This window comes from Limanda limanda, chromosome 1 (genome assembly GCF_963576545.1).
Source record: "Limanda limanda chromosome 1, fLimLim1.1, whole genome shotgun sequence".
Classification (NCBI taxonomy): domain Eukaryota; kingdom Metazoa; phylum Chordata; class Actinopteri; order Pleuronectiformes; family Pleuronectidae; genus Limanda; species Limanda limanda.
In genome coordinates, this window is record NC_083636.1 from 10,856,656 (window position 1) to 10,874,691 (window position 18,036).

General features: G+C 43.4%; 1 protein-coding gene across 1 annotated transcript in view; it reads right to left on the minus strand.

Moving 5' to 3' along the window:
- celsr1a (cadherin EGF LAG seven-pass G-type receptor 1a) overlaps positions 1–18,036 on the minus strand; it is an 84,507-nt gene that overhangs the window by 46,218 nt on the left and 20,253 nt on the right. Inside the window, exons 2-3 of the mRNA XM_061079388.1 lie at positions 3,317–3,672; positions 2,940–3,228 (exon numbers count right to left, since the gene is read on the minus strand). Of these exons, the coding sequence (XP_060935371.1) occupies positions 2,940–3,228; positions 3,317–3,672 (645 nt within the window). The remainder of the gene's footprint in view (positions 1–2,939; positions 3,229–3,316; positions 3,673–18,036) is intronic.

The window sequence follows — 18,036 nt, forward strand, 5'->3', positions numbered from 1 at the left end:
ATCTGCAGGTTAAAAACAGCGTCAGTATTATGTTGTTATGGTCCCTTTTCAAACTCTGGTTTAAAAAAAGCCTTTATCAGTCTAAACATTAGCAGCAAACTGTTGAGCTCTGTGTATATGCCTTTTCTGGGAAGTGCAGGTCTTAGCCACAAAGTCTCCATGTTTGGATAGAAGAGAGAGGATGGGCGATAAAGAGGAGCACAGGAGTGGAAGGGGAGTGATATGGAAAGAAAAAAGAGTGGAATGGAGGAGGGATGAGACATTTAAGCCCAACACATAGTTGCTCCTCAAGATAACTGCAAAACCATATGAAGATCAGATAAATGCTGACCAGCTAAATCCCTCTAAGCATCACCGCAGGTTGGATTTAGGAAGTGTCAGAAAATGGCCTGTCGAGAACACTAAACTACATTCCTTAAATTTGCATGTAAAATAAAGCAGTGGTAAAATGGTTTTATATTTCTGTGTCTGGTCAAATTTAAAAAAGATAAAAAATTTAATATATACTGGTCCATCCATAAAATGACTAAGCAGCAGTCTCATTTACATCAGTAGATGGGAGTTTAACCCTGTTCTCTACAAATTAACCTGGTCCAAACTTCTTGAGTCTATCAGTCTATGTTGTGTTGTATTAACCAATTCATATTTAGTTTAGTGGAGTGGAGTGTTGGTCACTTCATGGTCAAAATATAGGCTGTATGTATAGATGGACAATACGTCTCCACTTCCCTCCAGAAATTAAGCTTTAATATCCCAGATACGAACACTGCCATCTTGCGCATTGGAAGACAGAGTCTGCGCAGTAGAAATCAGGGGATGGAGCCTCGGTAGCAAGGTCCCGCTTATATACACGCTCCACTAATTGTGAGTCTGTCTTATCTGTCATCATGACGTGTAACTCGTTTCCATGGAATCAAATATGTAATTAAATCAAAACCTAGAACTGTCTGATTCGAACAACCTAAAATGATGGAAACCATCGTTGAGAAAAACTAATTTGACGTGTACTTTGACTTTTTAGTTAACATTAACATGGAGGAGGCAGGGTTTATAACCTTTACTGCAGCCAGCCAACAGGTGGAGATCCAGATGCTTTTGCTTCACTTTTGTGAGCTGTCATGTCGTGCATCTTTATATACAGTCTATGGGTTCAAACGGTACAGAATTTCTCTTTATAGGAAGTCCTCTGTGCCTGCAACTACATTTTAAGGGTCAGCTTTCACGTCCAACTTTGATGCTGCATGTTGATATGAATCTTTTTGATATTATTATCTAATTTATGACTTACTGCGGTGTGACTCTCATGGGAAATTCCTCCCAAATGACCACGTGGATCCAGTTTTGGTCAAAATCGGTTGGGCCAAGTTTCCTGTCTCTGCCTCATTTACATTCCTCCACTGATACAGCAGGAGACCTCTTTCTGACTGTAATATCATTTGCAGTGGGTGCCTCTATGTCCCATGCAGTGTTGTGTGTCAGCTTGATGTCCAGACAAAATCTGTCCAGCAAGGATACACACAGAAAGAACCCTAACATCGCCGCTTGAAACCAGCTAATGGCCCTTCTCTCCTCAGCATAATCCTTTTTCCGAGGGGGGGAATTATAAGGATCTGTTTCCCTGTAATGTAGGTAACCCAAGGAGGACAGAGCGGGCCCCCTCCCCGCTGTCATCAGCCCCATAATGGCCCCTGATGGGCCCTGGCTATCTTAGTTGAACTGTGACCTTCGAGACGGGGACACCGAGATGTAGGTAAGGGGAAGAAATATGACGGGCGAGCGGAGGAGATGGACATGCGGAGGAAGAGGAGAAGGCGCGAGAGTGCCAGTGAGTGACAAAGGCAGCTCTAATCAGGTAATTAGATCAGATAAGATTGAGGAAGAGAAGGAGAGGAGAGGTGGAGTGTTGGGGGGGAAAGGAGGGATGAAGGCTGTCACTAGTCCAGTAGACTATTAGGGAGACACAGAGGAGCGGAGACAGTCGCTCAGGTATCAGATGTACCAGGGGGAAGTTATGGGAGGAAGATCACTGACATCGGGAAATATTTCACAAAATGATTTGAATAGAAACGATGAAAGCCTTAGAATCATCCCAGAGTTCACTTAATGCTGTGCAGAGTCACGTTTACGGGCGGCGTCCAGGCAGGAAGAGAGAATATTTGTAATTTCAAATAGCTTTTTCCCATTGTACTGTATATACATAAAAATGTATAAAAGTTATAATTTAGTTTAGTTATAATTCCCTGTTTCGAGATTATTTTGAGTTTTAAAGTTATTACAGCAAATGTGGTTTGGGGTTAATAGATTTACTGATATTCTAGTCAGATCTGGTTCGACCAGTGTCCTCAGCATTCCTCACCCACCTGTACAGCAATAAATCAACTGTATTGTATGTGCATACGTGTGTCACTGCGTGCAGGTGGCTGTATACCTCCAGTATAACAAAGCACGCTTTCTGCTCCCTGCACCGGGGTCGACCTCAAGCTACAACAATAGGGCGATTGAGAGCTCTTACAACCTGTCAGTGCGGTTAAGCCATTTTGTACAAGTCATTAGAGCCATTGTCAGACACAAGAGGAAAGATCGCACATACTTATAGAGACTTTCACTGTTTTTTTTGGGAAAAAAACACGTAATTTCATTAAGATATTATTATAATAGTAATTTGTATTAGGCACATTACAGTGTAGTGTAGTGTAGTTGAGGCTTTCTTTTTGTAATAATCATAATACATATTAGACCTTTGCTTGTGTGCCGCTGCTATTGGCAGCCTGACACAGATGATCCCGCCCCCCTGTGATTCAAAGTGCTTTGCCCATATTGTCTTAAATTGGGTCCGAGCTGAACAAATGGGCACTAAGATAACTTATTCCTCGTTTTAAAAATAAAATAATAAGTATTAATTATTTAAACAGTTCTAATTTTCCATTTTGCCAACTCACCAGTAAAATCTTCCGGGCACTCGCAGGTGTATCCTCCCTCTCGGCTGCGGCACCTGCCGTTGTTCCTGCACGGCCCTGAGTAGCACAGGTCGATCTCGGTCTCGCAGTAGTCCCCGGTGAAGCCGAGGGGACAGCGGCAGCGCAGCCCGTTGATGGGGTGGATGGGCCTGAACAGAACCGTCTCGGAGGCGATGAAGGGAGGGGAGCTGTCGAACTTCAGCACCGATACGCACTTCATGTAGTTCTCACAGGGCTCGCGCAGGCAGATGTTGTCATCGAACGGCAACACCTGGAGAGAGGAGGACATTTTGGGCACATTAATTGATTTGGTTTTGGAGTTCTGAAATAGACAATTTGAAGATTGTTTGCTCATGTACCTCCTGAGATGATATCAGCCTGAGCAGAGTCCTGTTGAGGTAGATCTGCTCCTGGAGCTCCTCCGAGGGGAAGAACGTCCCTTTACCCGGGACGCCTCCGGGCTGCATTGCAGAAAAGGTGACGTTGAGGATGGAGCCTTGCACGTCTGTGTCGTTTTGGATGTTGAACACAAACACTGACTCCCGTTTGGTGGAGAGCACAGCCGCTACGCCCTCGAGGAAGAGGCTGAGCAGGGGAGAGAGGAAGCGCTCCTGGGACATGTTCTCCAGACGCACGGTGATGCTGTTGGTCAGCATGTCGTCAGTGATGATGGTGACGCGCAGCGTGCAGAGGCCCACGACAGTGTGGACACCATCTGGAGGAAAGAGAGAAGATTCACCGTTATACACCCCATACACAAGAAAATAAACTGAACAGACAGATACAAAAGCACAAAGACGGGTGACTTATTCTTAGACATGAGGTCTGCTTTCATTAAGATGAGTGCTTAGATACTGTGCATACCAAGAAATACCAGAACATTCAACAACAACACACTGCTGGCAGCCAAGCATGTTCCCAAGGTTTCAAAGGAGTAAAAGGGAAAGAGAAAGTTGTGAATATAATCATAGACCTGTTGTACTACGCTGTTTTAATTATGTGTAAATAGAGTCTTTCTTTACCCATTTCCTTACTACTATCATGTTACAATAAGACTTGTATTTCCTGCCTGAGCTGCTGGTCTTTCTCAACTGCCATTATCCCACTGTGTTCAACACAATAAATGTGGAGATGCATGAAAGCGTTTTTAATTAAATATCTGTTAAAAGTAAAACAAGAGAAATGTGAGCATCTTCGCTAGCAGACGATCCTTGTGAGAGAAATGTACTTTAATGGTACAACAAATAGAAGGAAAAAAATCTTGCTAAAATAAAAAGGCAAAGTCATCCAAAGAAAACCTCCTAAAACCTAGAGGATCAAAAAACTGACGTTAATGCTCAACACTAAATGTTACACCTTCTTACAACTATTGTTATTTTCAAGCCTTAACATGGCTTTAAACTGATTGTATGCAAATTGCTTTCCCTTAACAGCTTAAACCCACATATGTTAAACCTGATTCTCTCTCTTCTGCTTCTCTGTGTTCTCTACCGTGCAGCTTAACAGCTCGACTTGTTTACCGTGTAACACTTTTCCTACTAGATTAAATTAAGTAGTTGCCAGTTGGTGCAGATTCTGTGTGATTCCAGACTCGGGTGGGAGTAATTGGATCAGTCTAGGATTTCTGCCCCTGGGGAGGTCTGGGTCTGGTTCTTATACCTTGTTCTTCACTACTGTACGCTCTGGTGCCTATGGAGGGAAGCAGAAGGCTATAGGCTGCACAAGCGTGAAATACAGCTGACGACAGGTGGTGAGGCCAGATGAAATTGGCAGGGGGTATAATACTGTTCAAGCAGGGGCAGGGAGATGGGTCAGGTTGCACCGCTTTGCCGCACCATACCGAGCACTTGAGTGTGTGGTGTATCCCAGTGTGGAGGTTCAGGGGTGAAAGAGTCACGGTGGAGGTTCGACCACAGGTGCCCTGTCAGTCTCCTGACACACATGAGGTCACTTCTCAGGACCTCACATTCTCCTCGCACAAACACAGACGCACCGTCAATCAGAGCCAGGGTGCGGACAGGCCCGCTCGTCAGGCAAGCCTCGTGCTAACGGCGATCCAGGCTGGAGGTCAACTCCAACAGCGTCAGGATGGATAACCCACAAAGGGAGGTAACATGAGGGTCAGCCGCTTGAGTAAAGCCAAGATACTGCAGTGACAAATAAAGGTGGTCGGGACGAAGAGCGACAAAAGGCATACATGCGAATTTAGACGCACATTAACAAGTCACTCTGCAGGACGGTGACGTTAAACAGCTGCTGTGGTGTGTTCGGCTGCTGTAATGGAGGTTTTCATTAAACACAGTGCTAACAGACGGATCTGCTGGCTACAGTCTTACCCTCCGGGTCTGGGAATACAATGGCATTCCTGAGGCTGCCAGAGATTCTTCAGCTACTTGGTTTAAACACATACAGATACAAAATATCCTGCATGGAATGACACTGTATATGCAATTCTGCTTTAATGGCTCATGCCCACTTTATTTCACACTAAAAAACAATATGAAAGCAATGGCAGCGTACGGTTTATACACACTGACTGACATGAGACTTCAACACCGACGCTACCAGCCAAGTTATTTTTTGACTAAATAAACTATTACAGATTAGCACTCGGGCCCAGTCAGCGCTCTATGATTTACAGTCCTCGCCTCCCAAAGTGATGTGCACAGCTGAGACAGTGTGACTGGCACAGGACGGCGGGGGGAACTGTTGGTGTGAAAGACCGAGAAGCACTAAAGGGCGCTGTAGGAGACCAGCACTGGATCCAAAAAATGTTGGAGCGTGACGGAAATGATCACTCAGTCATGGAAAGATGTGAAATAGAATTAATGAGGCAGCCAAACACAAGGGGGGAGCTGGGAAAACTGATTAAGATTGCATTGGCGAGAAGAGAGAGGGCAGTATCTGTGACCTCAAAAGTCTGACCAAGAATTTGATAGAATAACTTCGTTCATATTTTAGCTTTGACACATTTTTACAAGACACTGTCTTGTTTTCTTCCTCTCTCCAGGGGCAACCCCATCCGACATTATTTATAGAGCCCACCAGCTGCTCCCATGGGAGGACACACACATGTAGAGGATGGGCTGAACCATGGAACGGGTGTGTCACAGACAGACGCCATGGAAAAGAGAATTCTGTGTGTGTAAGCATGTTATCACACACACACACACACACACACTGCCAACCACAGATGAGCACAAACGGACGCACAGGTTTAAAAGGACTTATTACTACTAAGAGTGTTTTCATAGATGACCATCCAAGTAAAAACAAGAGGTGGGAGCATCAAAGCTGCACCGTAATCTGACCATGTTTGATATAGCACGGGTGAATCATTTATTAACTACACACACACTGCCTTATCTCTAACGTGGCACATTCAGTATCTCCGCTGTTGATATAACACAAACATTACAGCATTTTTACAGCCCAACAGCGCTAATAAATGAGTCTCCATGTGAATACATTTGCAAGATTGAACACTGTAATTGGAGTCTAATAGCTCAGTCATCACTGCGGTTAGGATTTGTTGCGCTGCGAGGTAGATACGATATCACAGGCCACACGGTTTGATTCCGTCTGTGTATGTGCTGGAGGCAGCGGAGGTGATAAGAGCTGTTAATGAGCTGTGAAGCTCATTAACCAATGACACGCCCGTGTTTGTGTCAGAGGACAAGTGACCACACACAAGTACGGACACACAAAAAGCTGATACATTTGTCTGGCAGCTGTCTGTGTGCTTCCCTGGTTATGTAGCTCTCACTCTCTCTCTCTCTCTCTCTTTCAAACAGTCCCACACACACACCACGCACACAGGTGTCTACGGACAGCTGTCATCATAAGCTACAAGACTTTCAAGCTTTCAACAACACACAAATAAACACACACACACACACACATTGATATATATGCACACACTATAGGCCTAAATTACCTTTAAAGTCTATGTGGTTAAGAAATACATGTAAGAAAAATGTTATTATATAAAAGCATATTTTAAATTACATCTAGAGCTTATTCAAAGACTGGCATTAATTCGACATATTTAGTTTATGATAAAATGTATTCAAAATATAATTGTCATGAAACATTAAGTTTTTTTTAAAGCAAACATTTCATTTATGAATTTGCATATTCTTGTTGTAAAGAGACACAGTCGACTTCAACTCTGGTGGCCCCCCCGACCCCCATCCCCAACCCCCTGGAGTAAAATAAACAGAGGTGTTTGGTCAGTTAGTGACAGGGAGGGTCAGTAAAACAACAGCAAACCAACGTGACATCTGTAGCTGCGGCAGGTTTCACACGAGTGTCAAACCCACCACAGAGACACACTTCACCCGTTTTGCACACAGAGAAATATCAACCCCTAAAACACTAAAGAGAACTGAAATCTAGAAGCCTATATATTTAGAAAAACAAGAAACCGGTTCCATTTCTGTTCTTTTTGATTAACTCTTCCTGGATTTTCATTATTTTCTTATTTTTAGCCGTAAAATGATCTACAAAAAGTTATCCTAGTGTAAATACCCTCCAATAACGGACGGCCTTTCGTCCATCATGCTGACATTTGTCACAACTAAAGAGAATAGTAATTGAGAGCTCTAAATGTTACAAGCTCAAGGGGATGCCTGACATTATGAAAGCAGGAAGCCTTTAGGAAACGGCATTGTTAAAAAAAGAATATCTGCCATTTTTTCTCGCCCCGCAACATTTTTTACAGCCCAGTTACAGTTTTACAGCAGAGCAGCCAATTAAAACTCTCGTCAAAATCCCTCAGAGCAGAACTCTCTCCCGCTCGTCCTCCCTTTCTGTTTCCCTTTCTCCCACTGTCTCTCTGGTTTCTCCTATAAAAGAGAAGGTTTCAAATATTTGAACCATTACAAAGGCAGTAAGATGAGTGGCCTCCAGCCAATCGCTGGTTAGAGATTTAAACTGAAGCTCCTCCTTATTGTAGCCACCTGAACACCTCTGGCCTATCAGGAAGAGAGAAACACACAAAGACAAACACACACGAAACAATGTAATCTGGCATCATCTCTACTCTTCTTTCTTTCTTCTCTCTTTCCAAGACCAATTAAAATGTCCCACAAATGACAGTGTTGTCCCACGCTTGTGGTATCATTTTTGACTGGGTACAATATGATGCCAAGTCTCATCTCCCTTTCTCTTCTTTTCTCTCATGGCAACCAGCACTGACATCAGACCCTGTATCAGCCGCCTGCAGACACACCGACTGACATCCTGTGCACTGGGAGCGGAGGGAAATCACTGGGCAAAAATCACACCATGGCAAACGCAATCGAAGCAGCATCAATCAAAAGATGCCACAGCCAGCTCTGCAGATACAGAAAGATGAACAGGAAAAAAGGAGATAGCCAAGAGCAGGAAATGAGAGAAACGTCTTGGAGACCGGACGGGACAAAACCAGGGGTACATTTTAAAAAGTAGAAAATATCCATATCCGCTCGGACTAGGTCATTCAATTTACCCCGGAAAATATAAGACTAGCTTTATCTAGAATAACTAATAAAATGTGTTCAAATGATGATATAGATATGGAGCATCTGCCTATTGTGGGACCTGCCAAACTTTGGTATATGGACAGCGCTTCTTCTATCATAAGCTGTTGCCACAGCTCTGAGGAGAAATATGGGGTTCAGTATCTTGCCCAAAGACACTTGAAAAAAGGAGACCGGAGGAGCCTGGGATCGTACCACCAAATTGGTTAGTGGACAACCCTCTCTTCCCCCTGAGCCTGGTCACCCCTACTGGATATAGAAAATAAAGAAATAACTAATCTGGGACTAAATGTAGGGCCCTATGATTTCCGCGATAACGAAAACGCGGACGGAATCACGGAATCGGACAATAAAAACGGAATCTACTGTTAACACGGAATGCAGCGGTATTCGCCATTATTTTGGTGAAATTCAGTTTCGAGAGAAAGGGAAACAATACAGGTGACATTAACCTCACTGAATGTTTAGCAGTCACTCCCAAAACAATGCTAAAAACACCCGGTCCACCACTCCAGCCTAGTTAGCGGGGATGCAAACAATAGGTCCCGCCCCCGCTCCTAACAAGAAGTTGAAGCGCCCGCGGCTGACCGCGGAAAAGCCTAAAACTTCCAAAAAGCTTAATAATTCGGTTTTAACCCCAAAATTCAGAGCGGAACAATACCCGAAACAATTTTATCACTCAGGTAATCAGCTGTTTTGCCGAGTATGCCAACATACTATTGATTGGAAAAGAAAAGATACGTGCGATGACCACTTGAAGTCAAAAATCCATCTAAAAAACAGTGAAAGCCGTAGCCAGGGCACGGCCCTACAAACCACAATTACGTCTACAATCAGCTCAGCAGATTCAAGAGTGGAGTTTATTGAGGACTTTGTGGCTGTGTGCGCCGCATCTGACATCCCCCTTGAGAAGCTAAAAAAGTTACGCCCGTTTCTAGTCAAACACTGTAAACACGGAGGAGCGCTCCCCCAAAATGCCAGCAGCCTCCGCCAGACTCACCTGCCTCGAGTGTTTGATCAACACATGACTGCCGTTTTAAAGCAGATCAGGGGGAAGAAGTTCGCTGTGGTTGTGGATGAAACAACGGATGCACGGGATTGTAGCGTCCTAAACATCGTCATTGGTGAGTTAACTTAGCAGCCTGTTAATATATATATATATAGAAAATCAATGATGTTGATTTTCCTAGTTCATGTTTTATTGCAGGTTAAGGTTTAATTTAATTCTGCATTGTTTGTCCACTGGTTTGATGTATTCTTCAAACAGTGCTTTGACTAAATGTTTTTATTCACAGTTATGATTTGTTAAAATGAAGGACAGGTTATAAGCACTTTTTATTGTTACAAAAAGGGTCCTCAAGTCCTCCGTTATGCATTTTTTACACTTTAAGGACACTGTGAAAAGTTTATAAGCACTTTATTATTTATGTAATGTTCTTATTTGAAGCACTGAAAACAGTGCAATGTTGTGATGTTTTAATAAATGTATTCGTTCGCACTTATTTGACACTCATTCTGATGATTTAAATAGCTTAAAGTGTAAAAACGGAATTCATGAAAATGAAAACGGAAAAAACGGAATTTGGAAAAAAACAAAACGGAATTTGGAAAAAAACAAAACGGATTTCATAGGGCCCTATAAATGTGAAGTTGAAATCGGTGTCCTCCTCTTTTAAAAAGAAAACACTCACTATTCTTTCTTGGGCATAATATCAGAACAGCTCAGAATTATAATGTTTCCTATCATAAAGAGTGTGTTTTCATTCTTCAGGTATAACAATGACACAGTGGTAATTCAAATGCAAACACAGGCTAACCAGGAGTAGATAATTAACCACAGGAATGCCAGAGGCAGTAGGTTAACAGAAACAGACCACAGAGAGAGATTTATATACACAAAGAAAGAAATACAGAAGACCATGACTCCTGCTGTATTTTATATCATGACTACTTAGAATAACGCTTCCCACATCGAAGGGGGAGTTATTCCAGCAGTGACGATAGGATTTCTTCTGGAGGCACAAAGCCAAAAGTTGAGGCTGTTGCACAAGTGCGGTCACGGCCAAGGACAGCTTCTCTATCACTGTAATCGCAGCTTCACACGAAAACTGACCGAGCCACGACTCTGCTCCACAGCAACTGTCAGCTTACACTCAGCACCAGAGAGCTTCTATCTGCCGTCACTCATCTGCTCCTTCCTCCGTGTGTGTGTGTGTGTGTGTGTGTGTGGTCGTGTGTGTGTGTGTGTGTGTGTGTGTGTGTGTGTGTGTGTGTGTGTGTGTGTGTGTGTGTGTGTGTGTGTATGTGTGCGTGTGTGTGTGCTCTCGATCTGGAAGCACTCAAAAACCCTCTCATCTCCTTCCACAAGCTGTCGGCCATATTTCTCACAGGTATGCATGCCCGTGTGTCCGTCTGTTCAAAGGGCTGAGGAGAGATGGGGGCTGAGATTTGAACACTTACACAGACAAGTGCAGATAAAGTTTGACGGACGTGAAGACCACTTGGCTGTCGGACACCAGGGTGAAATCTGGGAATGGAGGGAATCTATGGATTTAGAGGATGGCAGACAATGCAGATTCTACACTCTACATTATATAATATGCATCATGAGTGAGAGGGAGTAAAAAGAACAATAAAGAACTGGAAGGAGACGTGTGTATGAGAAATAGTGTATTTCACTAATGTCCTGTAGTGTACTGTGGTGGCAGAATTGCCAATTGTGTGTGCATGTGTGACCATATATTATCTCACACGCACAGACACACACATGCACATAAAGACACAGCTGCTGCGGTCAAATATCCACCTCGTCTTCACTTCCAATCTTCCCCCTCCTCTCACTGCAGTGACCACACTAGGCAGGCACACAAAAACGACTCCATTCACCCCAGCAGTGAGTGGTGGACATGAGGGGAGGAGTGTGGTTGAGGGTGTTCGGGTGGGTGGGTGCATGCTTGTCAGAAGGATAACATCCCGACTACAGCCGGAGAACAGGTGGGATTACAAGCAGACGCGCTGACTAGACCGGGATCAGCGATTGAAGCAATCAAACAGTCCTTTGAACGAACAGGTGGGACGACAGTGTGCAGAGCAGAAGTAAGAGACTCATGACCATGAACCCTTTTTGCACTGGACTGCAAACTATACCAAATCAAGCACATTTAAGGATTTGACTTTACAGGACTATCCCATAGCACTAGAGAATATGAATTGGATGTTAAGACACACAAAAGCAGTATATTAAAAAACATAGGTTCCTCATTTATTAGAATGGGAGTGTTGCATTGGTTTAGTTCTGCTGTTCACTCTACTGCTGTTCTTAATACGACTTCCAGCACATTGCAACACAATCTCAGTAAAGCCCATTAAAGTACGAGTGTGATGATGTTGTTCTTGTACTAGGGTTTCGATACTCAAACTGAGCCCAGACGAAAAAGTGCATCAAGCACCACACTATTTTGCTATTTTGATTAAAACATGTTTTTGTCTAGCACGGTAGTCAACTCACATTTGTATCTGAAATGTTGTACTGTTTACACTTGGAGCGAGAAACCATCCACACACTGGGATGTCACACTTTGAAACCTCTTGCTCTTGGCACACGAGGGAGTTCGGAAGCATACGCCGCCGCATCAACTTCTCCTCAACCTTCACCTTGAAGCAGAATGGACTTTCACAAGCCGTCCACAACAAGTGCCCTTAGTGTCTGTGCTTAAGCAGAGCACTCAGGGGCATCGAGCACCGGGGCCAAAAACCGACCCGGCTTGAATATCTATGTCCCATTTAGGATCCCTGGGAGAGAGGGGTGAGGAGAATAGAGGCACTGTTGCTGCCCAGACAATGCGAGCGAAGCCCGGATGAGGAAGCCAGACAATGCCAAACGAGCCCAAATGAACGCCGGGCTTGTTTTGGTGCCTGAGGGCTGACTGGCGTTAGCGCACTTGTTAGCTCATTGCCCACCTGACGACTGCCAATGACGGTAATCAATCACCAGGATCTTGGAGGGAGCTTGATCGGTTAAGTGCAGATGTGGACATGAGATTGAAAGCAGAGAGGGAGAAAAAAGGGCATCGGGGCTTGTTGTTGTGACACGGTTACCGATGATACAATCAGCAGCTGGCGGTGTACATCACATTTCTGGTGTTTAACAAGCTGGAGACGACACCCTCGGGACAGAGATGAGTAGGAATGGAAAGATGGGGAGTGAGAAGCTGCATTAAGCCAAAAAACCTGAGTAAATCACTGAGAAATAAATTCTTTGTCGATTAAATTAGGTGAGTGTCATGCGATGCACAAACCTAATTCTAACTTTGCGGGGCGAAGCATCACTTGCATTGGACAGGATCGGGCCGGGAGAAAGCACCAGCACATGTATCAAGTACAATAAGCTCTCTTAATATAAAAGCCATCAGAGGCTCTATCAAATCTCAGCACTGGTTTCACTGTTTAAAACACTGTTAAATCCACTTAGCTGTTCCACTCCAGCGCTTTGGGATCCCTGACTTTTAGCTGTGTCAGCCCTCGCTCCTTCTCTCTCTCTTCTAATATCTGTCGTCCTCCCTCCTGAGCTATCTAATCAAGTTAAAGCCCTACACTTCCTCTTATTTAAGGTTCAAAGGTCACGGCTTCCAGGTGTCGCCTGCCTCTGTTTTAAGCTGATGACGGAATTGTGGAAAAAAAAAACGTAAGGCTAAAATAAGTGCCAAGTTTTAACACCGTCTGAAGGTAAATTAACGAGACAGAAATTTTTTACAGGAACAGCTCCTCTGTCTTGTTTGACAACTGAGAGACAGTTTAATTGAAGACTTCTATTGCTATACGTAATTTAACCCTCACTTATATTTTATCATTCAAAGATCTGGTGCTAGAAGTGTCTTCCAGTTTCCACAGAAGACTATCAACTGATATCATGATTTGTTTTTAGTCCAATTTGTAATTCAACAACTGCAGCTACCTGTTTTTTTATAGGTGGATGTCGTTCATTGTTTCTCTCAAATTGGAGGGAAATACGGGCGAAATGGAAGAAAGGATGGAAAAGATAAGTGGAACAAGTGAGGGAGTTGTTTAACAGAAACTATGAGACAAATACATTAGATGAGAGATTGTGCTGTACAGAGATCAGGTGAGGCAAAGACCACATTTCTACTCCAGCACAAGTCCAGACTTGTAATGTAAATCACCTCCAGGTAGCCATTAGCCCCTGACATCATGTAAAAACTAGAGTGAGCATCATTATGACCTGTCAGAGCGGCATGATGAAAAGAAGAAAGAAGAAGAAGAAAAGAAGAAGAAGAAGAAGAAGAAGAAGAAGAAGAAGAAGAAGAAGAAGAAGAAGAAGAAGAAGAAGAAGAAGAAGAAGAAGAAAACTATGAGTGATTTCATACCTGACCTATTTCTTTTCATAGTTCAGACAAACTGATTTTGATTCATACATCGGTTTGTTGACATAAACGCTGTCAACCAATCACGACTTCAGTTGAATCTGGCGCAGCTCATTTTTGGTTTAAAAACAAAGCAAACAAGGTACTGAATTTTTATGACGGCATATCTATAATTAGCAAAATTCCGGGATCCACCCCCTCTTTTCTGGCTTATACCACATTCTTCCACTGAGTTTTGTGGCCTCTGTTACCTGGTGACAAACAATCAAACCAATAAACAGGGGAAAAACATAACCTCCTTGGTGGAGGTAATAATTCTGCTGATTATCAGAACTTTCAAGTATTTTCTAAATACAAATAACATGATATACTTAAATACAAAGTTTGCCAAGGAGATGTAAGGGAAATAATTGTAATAAAAATATTCTCCAAAACAAAATTGTGTGTTTTACTTCTGTGCTCAAAAAATGAGACTATACCTGTCCCACGTATGCATTAACAGACTAACTGTAGTATCACTATGGTGTTTAGGCCTTTCAGCGTGTGTACGTTTGTTTGTGTGTGTGTGTGTGTGTGTGTGTGTGTGTGTGTGTGTGTGTGTGTGTGTGTGTGTGTGTGTGTGTGTGTGTGTAGGTGTGTGTGTAGGTGTGTGTGTGGTCAGCTCATTAGTATTAGCATTATTAGATCTTTTCAAAGTCCTCGTTCAAAAGATCACAGGAGGGTGAAGAGTCAAACGGGTCATTCTCAAGTTCGCAGGATGGAATCAATCAACTTTAACTCCAGAATGCACACAAACACCCGTACACACTATCTTGTGGCGATTCAGCCTTCAGCTGCTCATGCTCTGCTGTTCCACACACACACACAAACACATGTACATATGCACACACTGCTCCTCCTTTCCAACCACCATTGTATTGATCCCGTTTGATAACCTAACAGTGGACAAATAGCTGGAGCGGTGGGAGGGCACACTGATCAAAAGCCTCCTCACAGGTAGGCCTGCACCACTCTCTTAAGAGCTACCCAGCCATGAATGGCCTACTAGGACCCAAGTATCCATTACAGCGACACTGGATACTCTCTTTCTCTCTGCCTCTGTCGTTAGCTCCCTGCTCATCCTGGCTTTATGTCACATATTTCTTGATTTTACTTTTATTACCAAAACTTTATTGGTGTGGTAAAAAGATTACAATTTTAACTGCCAAAAACAAAAGGTGGACATAGCTACATAAAACGAATGAAGTGAATGATGAAAGAAAACGTTTAAATATAACCATCGACTGAATTTGAACTAATTCTGAGTGGAAATTCCTGACTTTCTGTTTCCGTTCCTTTTCGTTCTCCATCTCATTCCAACTCTCTCTACTTTCCTCCGTCTCTTTCTTTCGGAGGAGGTGTCGGGTTACAGTTATTGTCGGCGCTGGTAACAGATAAATAGGGTGCCTAGTTACCGGCTAACGCACGATTGGCTCTCTTCAACAAAGCAGGGGGGAGAGGGGCAGGTTGGTGTGTGTGTTATTGGGGAAAGGAGGGGGGGTTGTCACCCTGGGAAACCATGAGACTTGTGTCAATTTAAATAGAGTCAGGCAAGTCTTCAAAACGTGTGTGTGTGTTTGTGTGTGTGTGTGTGCGTGTGTTCGTGCATGGGAGAACACTCAAGTGTGTGGATGTGGATACGTGCGAACATGGAGTTGTTTTCGTCGTCTGCGCTGGGACAAAGCTTCGGAGACACTGACCCTAACAACACCCCCTGAACAGCCCACCGACACCTGCTGAATGCCCCCTGAATACCCCCGCCCTGCCTCCTCCCCCCGCTGGCATTGAAGGGGCACTCTGCCAAACTCCGCCCCCTTTACACAGACAAAGTCAAGGGACAGTTGGGTGAGAATGATCCCACCCAGAAGAGTCCAACAGTGAAAACAATATATTTGATTTACATTTTGGCACAAAAACTCTTGTTTTACATTCGACAATGACATGGACTACAACAAATCTATTAAATCCACTGAAGATTTAATGACACTGACAATGTATTGCTAATATGTTGTTGATCTTTTAAAAAGTTTGGGCAGACATGTTAAATTGAGATGTTACAGGACATCCTCCTGTGTTTTGTTCAAGTGCCCCTCAGCAAGTGGCAAGTGTGCCGGTTACATGGTGAGCTAAAAGAAGAGAATACCCATCATGCCTCCCTTTAGGTCCTCTGTCAGCTCCAACCAAGGCAGGAAATAGCTAATCAAACTCCACAGAATAGTGACTTTTGCAGAAGCAGGTTGCTATAATTGTTAGTTTTCGTTCCTAATTAGATACGGTAAAACTCCCCAGCCACCTCTGTCTTTGTTCTCCTGTCGAGAATTCCATGCCTGGAGGCTCGCTTTCAGACCTGCTGTCAACTTCAGGAAGTCTAGAGAAACACTATAAATTGTTAATGTATTAGCCGGATCCGTGGGGCTGTCAGAGGAAGAGCGATAACCGACAATTATCAGAAGACAGAGCCACAAATGCTGAGCGAGCAGTTATTTACACATTGGGGTTTGTAAACTGTCTTCAGAGATGTTTTCTTGAATAAATGAGGTGTCCTCGACTGAGGAGAGAGGCGGCGATCTCCACAGTCATGTTCCTCAACACTTTCATTGAATTAAATCCTGTTTTGATGCTGTTTAGAGTCGTAAAAATGGGTATTCAGCATATTTACTTGCTTAAGTTACCTCCAGTGTTGCTGTGGGTAATGAAAAACTGAGACTATATTCCAGGGGTTTTAAAAACTGTGAGGGAGAGGGAGGCCCAGCGACAGACATGAGCGGAGGTTATGTCTGGAGCATAAGGGCCGGGTGCATTGTGGTGCTCTGAAATCAACTTTAAATACACAAACTCTGAAAGTTGAAAGTTGAACATTACCTTTTCCTCAGATACAATTATCTCTGATGTCGATGGCAAAAAAATGTTGTAATCCCCAATTCCATACATGATTCAGATTGAATGTGTAGATTATCTGACCTTTTAGACTGTTTTAACTTTTTAATCCTATATGTGAATAGATTTACAGTGTTTTTTTAGATTCTCGGGAGGCTGAGAACACATCTATTAATCGCTCCCACCTCTAGTTGTAACATATGTAGTGTATCAGCTGTTCATGCACAGTGGGCCAGTTGGTTGACCAGCCAAACATTTGCTCAATCAATGAGTCATTCATGAGGTAATTAAACGAGTCAGCCCGGCAGCCAGTCAAGCAGTCAAATTCATTGATTCATTCATGCATTCAGTCCATCAGTTAGTCACCAAGCAATCCAGCCTGTAGCTTGAAACAATGCTGATACAGACACAGATGTCTGAGCGCTCTCGCACAGACGTCTCAGACTCAACCACGCTCAAAGCCCACCAGGAGCTGCTGGCTGCCAGATGACCTCTTGATGTTTCTATCCTCCTCTGGCCCTTTGCCGTCAGCGATTCAGGCTGGACGAGCCACAACTGAAACATTTTACTCTCTCTCTCTCCCTTTCTCTGGTTTAAAAGGTCGCAGAAAGATTGAAAAGGGGCAGCTCAGGTGCATTTCACAAAGGCTGTTTGTGCTCCACATGTTTTTTTTTCGTGTGTCTGGGTTTTATGGGCCCTTAACTGGGTTTTTAATGGTTGGGGCTTTCATCTCGTTAATCTCCAGGGATCTTATAAATTCCCTAAGGTTTGTGTTCCTTTGAAATGTAGAAAAATCCATGCTATTTTTACAACAAAACTAGTGCAAATATGCAGCTTTCTTTAAACATGGGTAAACTTTACTCGACACAAGTTATAGGAATGAATAGTGATAGCTGAAGACAAAATCCAGATTTGTGGCTTCAGAGAGATAGCTAATGCAAAAATTAAATAAAGTAACAGTAAAGACACTTTAGCACCACTAGAAGCTTTTAAATAAAGTGGGTAACGTCCCATTTACAAGACTAAAACCAAAAAAGTAGATTGCTGTGATGAGGGTTGTAGAGGAGGAGGAAGAAAGGGTAGAAAACAGTGGTGTAACAAAGCAGTACGGTTGAGCGGAGGGGAATAATTCCTTCTCACCAGGAGTTTCTTTGAAGTCAGAAAAAGAGGGAATGTGAGGGTAAAACAGGGAGATGACCCCCCACCTCTTCCCACTATCCTCTCCCCTAACTTCCTTTCTTCCCTCCTCCTTATTTCTCA